The 13796-nt window shown below is 40.0% G+C and overlaps 1 protein-coding gene across 6 annotated transcripts in view; it reads left to right on the top strand.

Moving 5' to 3' along the window:
- ADK (adenosine kinase) overlaps positions 1-13569 on the top strand; it is a 566325-nt gene extending 552756 nt beyond the window's left edge. For all 6 annotated transcript variants that reach the window (XM_045025027.1, XM_045025030.1, XM_045025029.1 and 3 more), the window contains one exon: positions 12374-13569. In XM_045025027.1, coding sequence (XP_044880962.1) covers positions 12374-12498 — 125 coding nt within the window. In that variant the 3' untranslated portion in view covers positions 12499-13569. The remainder of the gene's footprint in view (positions 1-12373) is intronic.
- Positions 13570-13796: the final 227 nt, after the last annotated feature.

Consider the following 13796-nt stretch of genomic DNA (forward strand, 5'->3'; position numbering starts at 1 on the left):
TAGTAGATGATGTATAAAGTGTTGAAATAAATATACCCTTTTAATATTATAAGCATTTTGACTGACAACCCATTTTCCACATCTTTAACGCTGCTGTTGTATAAACAGCACACACCAGTATAATAGCTCAGCTGTAGATAGGGCATCAGTCTACTTCCTAGGGGATGACTTGTCACAACTCTCAACATGTTCATTACTATACTGCTAGTGTGTTCTGATGTCATCCTTAACTCACAAAGATAAATGCCACATCTAAAACGAGGCTATTAAATGTCTCCTCTGTCTCTATAACTGACCTTCCATAAAGTAAAATATTGTCTGATTATGCCTTCATAGTGGATTTTTCTCTGTCACTGCTGGAGGTGCACTATTATTCTGATAAATGTTGTAGTCGGCCACCAGTATGCACTTTCCACATTGGAATTGGCACAATTTAGAAATTTGCCATACTGTTTGAACTGCCACCACCTTTTAAAAAATCATAATATAAAAATAAACACGTCACTCAGAAAAAACACTGAATATTTCCTTTTTCTATTTACTTCACTGTTTCAGACTGTACAAATTCCTAAATATTAATTATAATGAAAACTAATCAGACATTTGCAATCATGAAAGCTTTCTTTGGACGTAATACATTATTGGTATATGTACACGGCCACGAACTAGTCTCCAAATGCAATTTCAGTACAATCCTATCTGTTTTTCTTACTTACCACCTTTCCACTGGGATCCAGATATTCAACTCTTTGGTTTTACTGTCTTGTCTGTATTTCATCTTATTAAAATACAGTAAATTACAATTTTTAATTTCCAATTACACAAAACACATATGTTTTAGAAAACAACGTAAAGAAATAAGTGCAAGATAAACTAAATGCTAATTCATCTGTTTTCATTTTGAAAGTAGCATTTAATTTTTTAATGCATTAAAAGGGATGTGTGTATGGAATAAAATGCCCCACGGTACTTGGTTTGGCAGAATTAGGGCCTGATCTGTCAAGGTGCTGAGCACTGTCAGTTCTCATTTATATCAATAGCATTGTAGAACGCTCATTACCTTGCAGAATTGGGCCTTAAAGGACAGACATTTTTCTTAATGACTTTCTGGCCAGACTTGATAGGAAACTAAAACTGAATATGTGTTACGTATGTTTAAAAATATTTTGCATTAGAAGTAGATTTTCATAACAAATTATAAGGTTCCAGTTTTTGCTCTGTTAGTTCTGGGACACAATGTAACTTAAAGTCTGAAAGCAAATCATCACTGTTTAAAAATATTTTGTCACACCTACTGCCAGTGTAACATTCTATTTTATGTTAATGTGGCATCCATTAGAAAATCATGTAATGATGAAGAAAATGTTGTATGGAAGGTTAGAGAAGTGATTTTAATGAGTTATAATCTCTCACTCAGAATATTGGTAATATTTTTGCACTGTTTTAATGTATTCTGAGTAGAAATACAGGCGCTAGTCAAACTAGATCATCGAGCAGATTCCTCTGGGAGACATGGCAGGATATAGTCCCCTGAGAGATGATGCGTAAGATTAAGCTGATATTATATTAGCATAAAATATAAAACATATTGAAGTATAAAATACTTGAAATATATTAGCTATCTCATATCTGATGAGCCCTCTAATGGGGCCTGTATCCTGCCCTAGCACTAAGAGGATTGACTGGATGATCTATGAGGTATTCTGACTACTATAATTTTATATAGTGTATATCACCTCCCCCAGCATTGAAATGCACCCACTTCACGGGTGGAAATATAGCTAGGATGAAATCCTGGCACAAATGAAGTTGATAGAAAAACTCCCATTCGCTTCATTGGAACTAGGATTTCACCCAGAGATGCGCATGTCACTACACAATATTTAAGCACATGGGCACCGATTCTGCAAATATTTGTATGCACGTGTTTAGCTTTACTACTGTGGGTAGTGTCATTGAAATCAGTAGAGCTACTCACAATAGCAAAGTTAAGCATATGCAAAAGTGTTTGCAGGATCAGGGCCACAAAGAGTAAAAAATACTGTGTCCAGTTGAGAAGTTGCCTTATCTTGCTTTCCTACTGTATTTAATAACACTACTGTCATTGACACTTCTTAGTAATTGACAGAAGGCTTTTTCTTAGCCATGTCAATTTAGCATAGTAGTAGTTATTAAAAAAAGAAAGACATTAAATATGACCCTTTTGAATTCATTGCATAGAAGCTCTATTAATATAGTGCTGTGGTAGAGAATTTCAGCCCACAAAAGTCATCCCCCTTGCACAAAGGTTTTATTTTGTTACACTCTGCATCCTTTAATGCCTGGCAATGTATTTGCAAACTGCAGTGTGGTTGACTTATGGTTGCTGTGGGAACTATAACTTTGAATTTCCTGGCTTTTGTGCATGTGAAATCTCAACCATAATGTTACATTCATACAACCTCTTTGCATTTCATTTCCTTAAGCAGATGACAGGAGCATCATTCCCCCCCCCCCCCCCGCCCCAAACAGTGTTTAAAAACTGAACAGAAAGTTGCATTTTGCTTCTATTTTGTAATGTTTATAACTTTATCTTTTTTACACGAAATGAACCAAATTCTCTTCTAGTCATTATTTTTATAGCATGCCCATTGCCATGGTATCTGGACCCAGGTGCCACATTTGGGTTATTGAAGCAGATAAATAGCATCTGAAAATTTTCTGAACTGTTAAAAATCCACTTGTCTTCATTCTGATATCTCAAAAATGGTGAAAGAGAATTTTATCCAAGTTCCCAGAAATTCACTTGGAAAAAGTCAGAGAAATATCAGCTTGGAGATCATTTTTTTTCAGATAGCCGGAAAAGGTATTTCAGACGAAAGTATCCAAGTTTTAATTTAACTGATGCAATGCTCAGATTACCTTTTGGGAGCCTGGGGACTGTGAAATACATTTCCCTCAAATTGTTTTCCCTTATCCTGGTTTAGCAGGGCCAGATCCAAATGTGAACTTCTTCAAAGTTCAGTAGGTAGAAAATGAAAGAAAAGTGTGATGGGACAATCACCATTTAGGACTTATCAACATCCTTCCATCACACATTTCTTAGAGGAGATTTTAGGTTCATCTGGTTTTTGTACATTGCAAATTGTAGGGCTGCAAACCCCAGGCAGGGGGATGGTTTCAGAGTCCAAGCTCCAGCCCAAACTTGTACATCTACATAGCTGTGTTTAGTACTGTAGCGTGAGCCCAGGTCTCAAGATGGAGGCTCTGAGATTTGCTACCATGGTTTTAAAACACAGTGTAGATATACCTTAAGTGGCCAGATTCACTATTGGGTCTCTACACTGGCATAAAAAAGCATAGACCCTAGCAGAGTCCTCTGATTATGGAAACTTTACCAGGAGAGGAGGCTGTGTCAGTAGAAATGCTGCATCCTCTCCTCTACCCTGGGTTTCAGATGGGGCTATTGCTAATCACAAAGGTGGGTGGTAATCACTAGGCGTGTACAGGGCAGCCAAGGTATGAACTGATTAAGGGGCTCATGCAAAGCACCTTGAAGTTAATGAAAGGACTCCCATTGACTTCACTGGGCTTTGACTGAGGCCATATGTGCTTCCTTTGAACAACCTTCAGCAGCAGAGCTCCTGTAGAGTTCCAGCTGCAGTTTACACTTGCCAGCCCACAGCACAAGCATCAAGGTGGGAGATGATGTGGCAACACTAAAATCCCTGTAGGGCACAAGCATCCTGGCTGGTGCTGAGAAGTATGATTATGCCTCATGCCACTAGCATTAGTGAACTGCGCAATAAACTTACTGACGATATTAATAGTACAAACATGCTTTGCAATAAAAAAATTTTTGCAAACGTTAACTGATTCATTGCTGAGATAACAGAGATGATGTGGAGTTTATTCTGTCCTTTGCTCTTGTAGACTTGTTTCGCAGGTATTCTTTTATAGTTTTTTTTAGTTCTTTTTGCTCGAGAGCATAGCTGCACTCAGCACCTTCATTTCAGCAGGAAATGACTACTATAGCAGTGTGAAACCACCCCCATCGCTTACCCACATTCATCTAGTCAATGCAAAGTTGCATTGTTTGTGTGAGTGTCCGTCCATAAATGATTGTATAAACTCAGGGTACGTCCACACTACCTGCTGGATTGGTGAGTAGTGATCGATCTATCAGGGATCGATTTATCACGTATCGTCTAGACACAATAAATCGATCCCCAAATGCGCTCACTGTCGACTCTAGAACTCCACCAGCGTGAGAGGCGGAAGCAGAGTCGACGGGGGGCTGCGGCCGTTCATCCCGCGCTGTGAGGACGGGAGGTAAATTGATCTAAGATCCGTCGACTTCAGCTATGCTATTCTCGTAGCTGAATTTGCGTATCTTAGATTCCCCCCCTCCCCCCCCCCCACACACCCAGTGTAGACCAGGCCTCAGGCTGAGGAAAATACACACACAACTGGGTGATCCTTAAAGAAATTGAGTGCACTAAATTTGAAGGAAACAAGAGGAATGGAGATAGCAATAACAGCACTGCTACTCTTGAATGCATACTTGTTTCAGCTTTCATGCTGGTCATTAGAAAATAAGAAGCTTTGTAACAAGGTTTTTTATATAGTCAGTGAAAAGTATTCACCATTTAGCACGTGAAACATTCTATAAACACAGTGAAAATAGACTTCCCAAACCTTTTATTCATGATCTCATGGTTTTGTCATTCTGTGGAAGTAAAAATATTGACATTTACCAGGCTGTTTGTTCCAGCTTTCTGATCTCCTGCAGTTTATTTTTATAACAACCTTATTGATGGGCCTCTTACCAGCTCTCTAGGTTTAACTGAGTTGAGTCGATTTGTTACCAGGGCTTCAAGTAGCTGTTACAGAACAAGCAAGACAGCCTAATAAAGCTGTAAACATGTTTACTCAAACGTGGTATTGATTTTACTTGGAGAGGGAGAAGCTAGTGCTTAGCATGGTGTCAGGGTGGATGAATTTAACTGCAGTTTTTCATTGTCATCTGTCATGGTTGTGAAACACTAAGTAAAGCCACGAGAGGATAATTAGAATTGCTAGAAATTTAGCCCCTAAAATCAGTTAACCACTTGGGATTTTTGTAGTTTAATTAGTTTTTTATTAAAACTTTCCTCTAGTGGTAGAATCAGAAAGGCACTTCTAATGTGCTTTTCAGCTACAGTGAGAATTCAAGGTTGTCACTTGTTAGATCCACATTTTAAACAAATGATTTTGTTGAGAGGGATGAGTAACTTTTTTTTCACTTGTAATTAGCCTAGCACTAGTTTGTCTTACGCATTGTAACAATGTGCCAAGCTGCACTGCTAAAATTCCACCTGTGTTGCCTGAGCTAATGATTGTGCATCGATTGTTTAAGAATTCCCAATTGATTCCCTCAGATTAACACTCTGAAGTTTGACAGGTTTCAGTTCCAAGATTAGACCCAGAGTTATTAGAGTTAGGGTTAAATTGGAAACCCCAATGCAACTGCAACACACACACTTAGGAAAAAGCTTTTGAATTTGAAATAGTTTTATTAACACAATTAGAAAACACACACAAGTTCCGAGCCAAACAAGAATGTAACAGCAATCCAATAGTAACTTTACATTCAGCATCATGTCAGACGCATACTCTCACAATTCTTGTGGAGACCTAGGGCCAGGAGACAGGTGGTGGCCCATGAGGTCCTAACCTGGTTCATGAGGTCCTAACCCATCTGTGGCTTGCCAAAAGACTCTGGTGATGGAGGTCTTGCTGGTCTAAGCCATGGTTAGCCCTATTGTAGTATCTGACGGCTGCAATGAATATTCATGCGAGCATTTGAGCTCCTTTGCCCATAACTAACTTCCTCACCATCATATTGTTGGGGTATCCTTATTCTATACATTAGTATATTAATTACCTTAAATTTATACATCCATTGGTTACTATAGCAATCCTGCAGTTAAGCATTTGCTAATTTTCCTATCCTAAAATATCGAAACTGGTATCAACTGACTTTTTCCAGTTACCTGTCAGCATTCGATACAGACTTTCAGTAGAACTGTTTATTGCAAAATTATATCTTATGACTTAGGGTCACTGTTGGTCAGTTTTCTTAGGCTAAAGTTTATAGGCCTAATTTCCTTCTACTAAATGCTTAAGCTAGTATCTTACAGGTTTGTGCCTGTAGGCTTCTTGTATTACTGCCTTATACCTACATCTTACTTTTAGGCTTAAAAGTTAACTTTAAACCTATACTTTAACCCATAGATGATACCTTTAATCAAAATGTTTCTATTTAGAATAGCCGACCATCAGTTTGATAGATGGGCAGAGCTTCTGGCTTAACCCAATTCTTGGCTGTAATATCCACCATCTGCCACAGAAATAAAAAAGGAGGAGAACCACAGCATGCCTAAGTACAGTTGTTCAGCGACTATGTTGCAGAAACATCTGATGCCAATGTCTTTTACAGAATCTAAGTTGGCTGGCTGATTTCTTGGCACCAGCTTTGCTAACCACCTGATCACAATTTACCAGATTTGTGTTGCCATAACATTATCCCATGCCAGTAGCACTAAAAGACTTACAGAAAAATGCAGCAGTATTAGCTAAAAGATTGTATATGGTTTGATGCTAGAGTACTACTTCCTTAAAACTACATCCTCCCTAATTGTTTTTGCCATTGCTGGCCTGAATGGCTAGTGAAATCATATAAGAATAGTTTTGTATTTTCGATTAATTTGGAGATGAGGAAATGTCTGGGAGGATCAGGATGCAGACTTTTTTTTAAGGATCATGTTGCTCTGGCTTAGGGTTTGTTAGTCTTCCCGTTGACACATTTGATAACTGCTTTTTCTGTCTACCTTTTTTTATTTAAAGGACAAAATTCACTTTGCTTTGGGCATTTTATTAAAGTTTGCACGGTGCAAGGAGCAATAAATGTGACATACTGGTGGGGGAACCCATCTTAAAAAAAAAAAAAAAAGTGTTCTTAAAAGAATGGCAGCCCAGGAGCTCCCTGTCGGAGACTTTAAGCCAGTTTCCAGCCTACTTTAGTAATGAACAGTCATTAAAATTAATTGTCAAGTTTACAATTTGTAATGAAATGTTTGGCTTTCAATATAAGCTGGTTTTAAGTGTTGTTAAACCATTACTAAAGCAGAGCAAAACTGTTTTAAAATCTCAGCTATTGCTGATGTCATTGCACTAGCACTAGCCCCTCATTCAGAGATGTCAGTGGTAATTTTGGAACAAAACCTTTTTAAAATACATTGATTATAGTGACAATTGCTCCTGACACTGTGGGTTTGGAACTTCTGTATAGCTGACCACAGTAAAATGAATTCAGTTTTCCTTTAATGATGCTGAAGTTCAGTTCTGCTCTCAAAATTAACTAAGTGAAAACAGCTCCTACTCCCTCAGTATTTTCAGAGTTGTATTAATAAAGCTGTGAGGGAGTGAACTAGATTTTATTCCTGCTTGTGATCCATAGTATGGTTTTCTAGGTTCCAGTCAGTTACACCCATGCAAAACCATTTGATGGCAGTTGGGAGGATGACGTCACAGGTGTCACTGAGGGCATAAATGGTAGACAATAATATTATGCTGGTTTCATTGAGGGCCTAATTTGGCCTGCAGAAGCTTTGTCTGATGACAATGTGCCATGAGGCAAGAAACCAACTTGACTTTCATATCCCATGTTGAGTCTGCAGGGCTGGCAGTTAGAAAAACTCGTAAAACTGAGTACAGACAGCATGGAAATCATTGGGAGACCATAAAGATAGTACTCAGTGATACCAGAGGCACTTTTCAGAGCCAACCTGCATTTTAGCTCCTGGGTAGATAGAAGCCCTGCAGTTCTCTTTAGGAAATAAAATTGGGCCGATAATAGCTGTTGATGTTTTCCCATAACCGTTTCCATTGGCTGAGAATTTGTACATGTCTTTGGTTTGGCTTATACCTTGTAAGGTACAAAATTTGGTTTTTCAAACACCATTTTATTGGACACAATTCCAACTGAGTTGTTGTAATGAACTAGGGCAAGATTGTAACTTGTTCAATGTGTCTGTGTGGGTGTGGTGGGGGGAAGGAGGGGCACAGGGGGAAAGGCACCTCTTACTCCCCTTTACGAGCTACCCAGATCACTGGTTATGGTATGGGGGGCACAGCAATCACCATGGATCTGCTATTCCCACCTCCTCCACACACACATACAGAGGTGGTAGAGCAGGGGCAGGCAATGAGTGGGGCCTTGACTCTGGTTCTTCCCCCAACACTCTGTTCACCAGAGGTTTGTATTAAAGCGTGCTTTGTATCCATGTGTTTGGACTCTGGAAAAATGCTACTGGCAACATCATCTGCACAGTGGCGCTGGAACATTTTTAGTAGTGGGGGTGCTGAAAGCCAGCCCTCTTACTCCTGTCCGCACCTCCTCCTCCCCCCCTCCCCCAAAGCTCAGGCTGAGAGCAGGGCTGTGTCTCTGGGGGGGAGACCTGGACAGAGGTAAGGGGGGGCCGGGGCTGTGGCCACAGCTGGGGGCGGATGTGGGGCCAGAAGCAGAGCCCCGTGCAGGGGTCGGCAGCCGGGACCCACATGCAGGGCCCCGGGAGTGGAGGCATGTGAGCGGGAGGTGGGGCTGGGCGTGGGGCCCCAAGCACTGGGCCAGTGGCTGGGGTCAGTAGCCAGGAAGCGGAGTCCTGGGCAGAGAGCCGGGAGCAGGGTCCCGGGCACAAAGCAAGTGGCTGGGGAGCGGGGCCAGCCCCCGGGACCCGAGCCGGGGAGTAAGCTCTGGGCGTGGGACCAGTGGCCCCCCATAAAACCTGGGGGTGCTACAGCATCCTCCACATCCCTACTTCCTGCACCTATCATCTACAATTAGAAAATAAGTCTAAACAATATTTAGACAAAGCTGCATTATATTCCCTAAGGCTGATATACAAGGCCAGATTCTCAGGTCTAGCTGAGCTGCTCTTGATTAAGGAGTTGTGCCACCTTTGCACTGCACTGATGGTGAGGGCAGCCAAGAAACCAGCTCTGCCCCAGCATAAGTTAGAATAGCGGCTAGCACCTTAGAAGCCAGTCCCATGACCCAGGATAACCATGCCCACTATGCCCATGTGGGACTAAGAGCAAGTGACACATACTCAATACATAGGGGATGGAGTGAGGCTGAGGATACGGGCCAAGGCTGGAGTCATGCTGGAATGCCCCCTGTGCTGGAACTTTTGGGGGGAGCTAATGGTGTTCCAGAACTATCACATACTGAAGTGCGTTCTTGCACTTTTTTTTTCTGAAGCACTGGATGGGTCCCACAGTATTTGCAGTACAGAATGTTTCACACTGGAGAACCCAAGCCCAGAATTATATTTGAATTTGATTGCCTTTTATTGAGTATACTTAAAAGGCCACTCTGCAGCTAAAGCAGTCTGCCTGACTGAGTTCTTTGTTTTTCTGCTAAACCAAGAGTGCTTTCTGGTGTTTCCCTAGGGTCTACTTTGCTAACTGCCTAGGTTTAGTATGTGTTATACTTATATGCTTGTGATTTATGTGTTTGCATTATTACTTGATGCGATATTACTTCTGATGCCGCTACAGTCTCCTTTGTAAATCCTGTAAAAAATAAATAATTTTTAAAAGAAACTTTCAAGATTAGAAATTGATCTGGGGCAAACTTTCCACAGCAGATTCTACACGTTACACAAGTAGCAGCTGAACTAGGACCTTGAGTCTGCTCTCACTTACTTCAATGTGAATCAGGAGTAGCTCCATTGAAGTCAGTGGAAATACACTGGTCTAAAACCGTGGTAAGCTGAAAGGCAGTCAGGCCCTAAAGGTAGTTCATATTAAATGATATTTCATTTCTTAAGATCCTTCACATACCTTGATTTCCTTATTTTCATTAATATTCAGAGTATTGACCAGTAACAAAGAGCATGATTTTCTTCTTTATATAAAGCCCTTTCTGGACTCATGCTCTTTGCAAAGCTGAGAGTTGTATGTGTTTTTCGAGGCCTGCACAATACATCTCTTAGACTTACTGATTTAGAAATGGACATTCTTAATTGCCTAATTTTGGCCATATTAGCACTCAAGTTTTAACCACCCAGAAACTCACTGGCAAGCTCATGCATCCCAGGCAATTCTGATGTAGTGACTGACATTCTCTGTGTATCCAGGAAGGGTTCCACTAAGAATACAAGCTAATTTAATGGAGAGCAGACTGTTTTCATCACGTTATTCAGAAACCATGTGATTTCTACCAGGCATGTTTTTTGAATTTCAGAACTATTATCCAAACCTGGTTGCTGGATGGACCCTCCTGCCACCAGACTGCCATGGCTGACAGTGCTCGTGGCACAATTCCTCTTCACTTGTTAAGGCTGTCGTCCTTATGTATTGAAGACTTCTGACTTTCACTTATGTTTATGGCCTCAGAGTTTGTCAGTGAAGTCATATCTGTGAAACAGTAGCTAACTTATGGCTCAGGTTTCCCTGGAAAAATACTGATTTTAAAACACACCTAGAATCTTTCGTGGTTGTCAAGCTGTCAACCAAAACACCTACTTTCCAGCATCTCACGCATTCCATTGGAAAATCTGTGGTATTTCACTAATTGAACCTGTGGCCTTTATATAAAAAGCCCTGCTTTTCTCCATGTCAGTGGAATTTAGAGATGACGTTGAGGATCAGTTAAGCCTTTTTTCACTGTTGGTTATGATGGGGAGAGGTCTTTTTGGCTCATTGGTATTGTCCACGGTTCTTGAGATTTTTTGTGTTTCACGTTTTATGTGATTTTTGTATTATAGATTGATCTCTAAATTACTAACAGGCATTATTACACAAGATAGGATGTTTTTATTGTGTTCTAATATAGGGCTGAACATCCCACGAGGAGTAAATATTTAAAGGTGGAATACAGGTTAAATGAAAATAATCTTCCTTTAGGGCTTTAGAGTATTGCAATAAAATGTAGGCAGTTTATTTTAATAGTAACCAAGCTGAATATAGAAAACATATAAGGTTCTGTCAAAAGAGAACTAGTGGAATGTGTCATTCTCTTTGAACCAGAATTTCTGATAAGTCAGTAGATGGTAGATTTGAGCTACTTTTATGAGATGTGATTTGAGACTAATCTTGCACTGTCAAAACACAGAGGCAGCCTGAATGTGACATGGGGACTTTAAAGGGTGAAAATGGAGGTCAAGAATAAAAGGATGGGTGAAAGCCTTACAGAATCTGTTTGGGCTTTCCTTAATTCTGGACTTGACTGGCTGAGGGTGGTTTTGCTCCTGTGTTGGATGGGAAAGGGAGAACCCAACCTATGACGTCTGAGATGCTTTTAAAAAAAGGTTAAAATACTTGGTAAGAGTAGATGTTTACCAAATATTTTGGGGTTGGTTCTGATTAATTATTAAATTTATTTCTTCCCATTTCAAGTCCTGTTGAATTCTAGTTTTCAAATGTATTTTCTTTCCTATCTGCAGTAAGTGTTGTCAACCTGTTAACCACCTAACTCCCACTGGCGCCTCGCTCTTTTGGGCTCCTTTGAAAACCCCCAGCAAAGGAGATTAAAATTAGGCTTTTGAGTCCACAGAGAGGCACTTAAACAGGTGGACCTGATTTTGAAAAGTGCTGAACTCCTATTGCTTTCAGGTTTTGTAGGCAGTGGTTATGGTAGTTGGTAGCCATTGGTAGTTAGATAAGTGTCCTGATTTTTCAAAAGTGCTGACTGGTCAACATTCTGGAAAATGGGGCCACTTATTTAGATGCCTAAATTCAGACTTTGGAGTTCAATTTAAGGCACCCAGTTTTTAAGATCTTGATTCCTCTTTCCCTAATGAGTAGGGAACAACAGTTGCCATCTGAATTTTCTAATCAATTAAAAATTTCTCATTTGATTTTGCTTTGGACAGTTACATCTATGAATCAAGTTAACATTTATGTTCTTAAGCAGTTTGCTTTCTTAAAAGGAACACACTGTCCAGAGGTAAGTTGATGGGCCTGTAAATGTAGCCGATATGAAAAGCAGAAACTCTCTCCAACATGAAAAGTTGCTTCTACTTTTTGAAATGGGATTAGAGGTACCAGCAGCTCCCTCTGAAAGAATGTTGTGAGTGGGATCCTTTTTGTTTGAAGGCACTAATAAAAAAAACAACCTTGATAGTTTTTACTTGAAGTCACCAGGTGGAAGCTTTAAATAAAATCAGTAAGACCCCAGTTCAGCAAGTTACTTAAGCATGGGTCTGAGTTTAAATTTAACTTCAGTGGGATTATTAATATGCTTAGAATTAGGCATATGTTAAATACTTTGTCAAATTAGGGACTATATGATATACTCAAAATCTAACTCTTTTCTTCACTCTCTCTCCATTCTTTTGTTCTGTAGGCTTTCTCTCTCAGCTTGTCTATGACCGACCGCTGACAGAGTGCATCCGAGCCGGACATTATGCTGCCAGCGTGATCATAAAGCGTTCTGGTTGTACTTTCCCAGAAAAGCCTGACTTCCACTGATACCAATGAATCGGAGGGATCAAGAGAAACTCTTATGTTTATGGGATTGCTGCCTAAATATTTCCTACTTTCCCTTCCTCACCCTCCCAATTACCTGCATCAAGGCTTCTGTACTTCTGTTCACTTTACGCTATACAAAACATATATTGCTATGGTATTTTCCTATTCATATCACCATAATGTCTCACTAGTCTTAATTTAGGGATTATAGTGCTATGTGAAGCTTATTCTCTCATCAACGTGGAAAAGTTGTATTATTTACACAGGTTATAAGAGAAGTTTCATGTAGATGCCACAGCTGATTAACTCTGTTAAAACACTTCTACAGAAACCTCTAGTTTGTGTTTCACCATGGCCAAATCCTGCTCATCTTATTCATGTGCAAAATCAGCAGGTCTGACATTCATCTCACAATGGTGTAAATCAATAATAACTCTTCCTAAATCAATTGTGATTGTCTAGTGTTAAAAGTAGTGTAAGTTTGAAGAGAATCAGGCCCAACATGCAAGATCTGGCCCGGAGAGCTCAGTCCTGCTCCCACTTAAGTTAATAGATGTTTTTCCAGTAATTCAAAGGCCTCATCCAAAGTCCATTTTTAAGTCCATTATTAAGAGTCTTTCCATTGATGTCTGTGGGTTTGGATCACGCAATATTTTCGAGCAGGATCTGACCCTTAATTTGTAAATTCCTGTGCATCTATCAGACTGGCCATGGCCAGTAAGACAGGCACTCTCAGTGCTTTCGAGGCAGAGACATGATCTCATGATAGGAGCTAGCTGTACATTTTATATCTGTCTCCTCAGTATAAGCTTTTTAAAGGCTGTATTTAATTAAGATACAAACACATAGTGAAAATGAGGTACAGAAATATTTATGCAGGCTGTCTTGTCAAGATATGCCAAATGGAATCTCTTAAACGCACACTTTTAAACTTGTAATTTACTTTGGATAATTAAACAATATGCTGGATTTTATTTGTATTACAGTATTCAAAAGAGACTGTCTGACACTTGCCTTCATTACTTTGCTATGTAATTTGATACTGATGAATAAAAAATTGTCATATAGTAATTCCCTGGCCTTTTGTTGCCCAGAGCACAGTGAGAGTAATGCAGTGTGCGTCCAACCTTCCTCCACAGACCTTATTAAACCAGGGGCCAGGAAGCAGGTGCTCAACCCACATTATATGATGGAGCTTGAGATTTTATTTGCAACTTTGTGTCCAGGCTGACACCGGGTTCAGTCTCAGGAATGTGCTCAGCATTAAGGAAGGAAGTGGTTGTGCATTTTCTCATCTG

Source organism: Mauremys mutica, chromosome 7 (genome assembly GCF_020497125.1).
Source record: "Mauremys mutica isolate MM-2020 ecotype Southern chromosome 7, ASM2049712v1, whole genome shotgun sequence".
In the NCBI taxonomy this organism is placed as follows: domain Eukaryota; kingdom Metazoa; phylum Chordata; order Testudines; family Geoemydidae; genus Mauremys; species Mauremys mutica.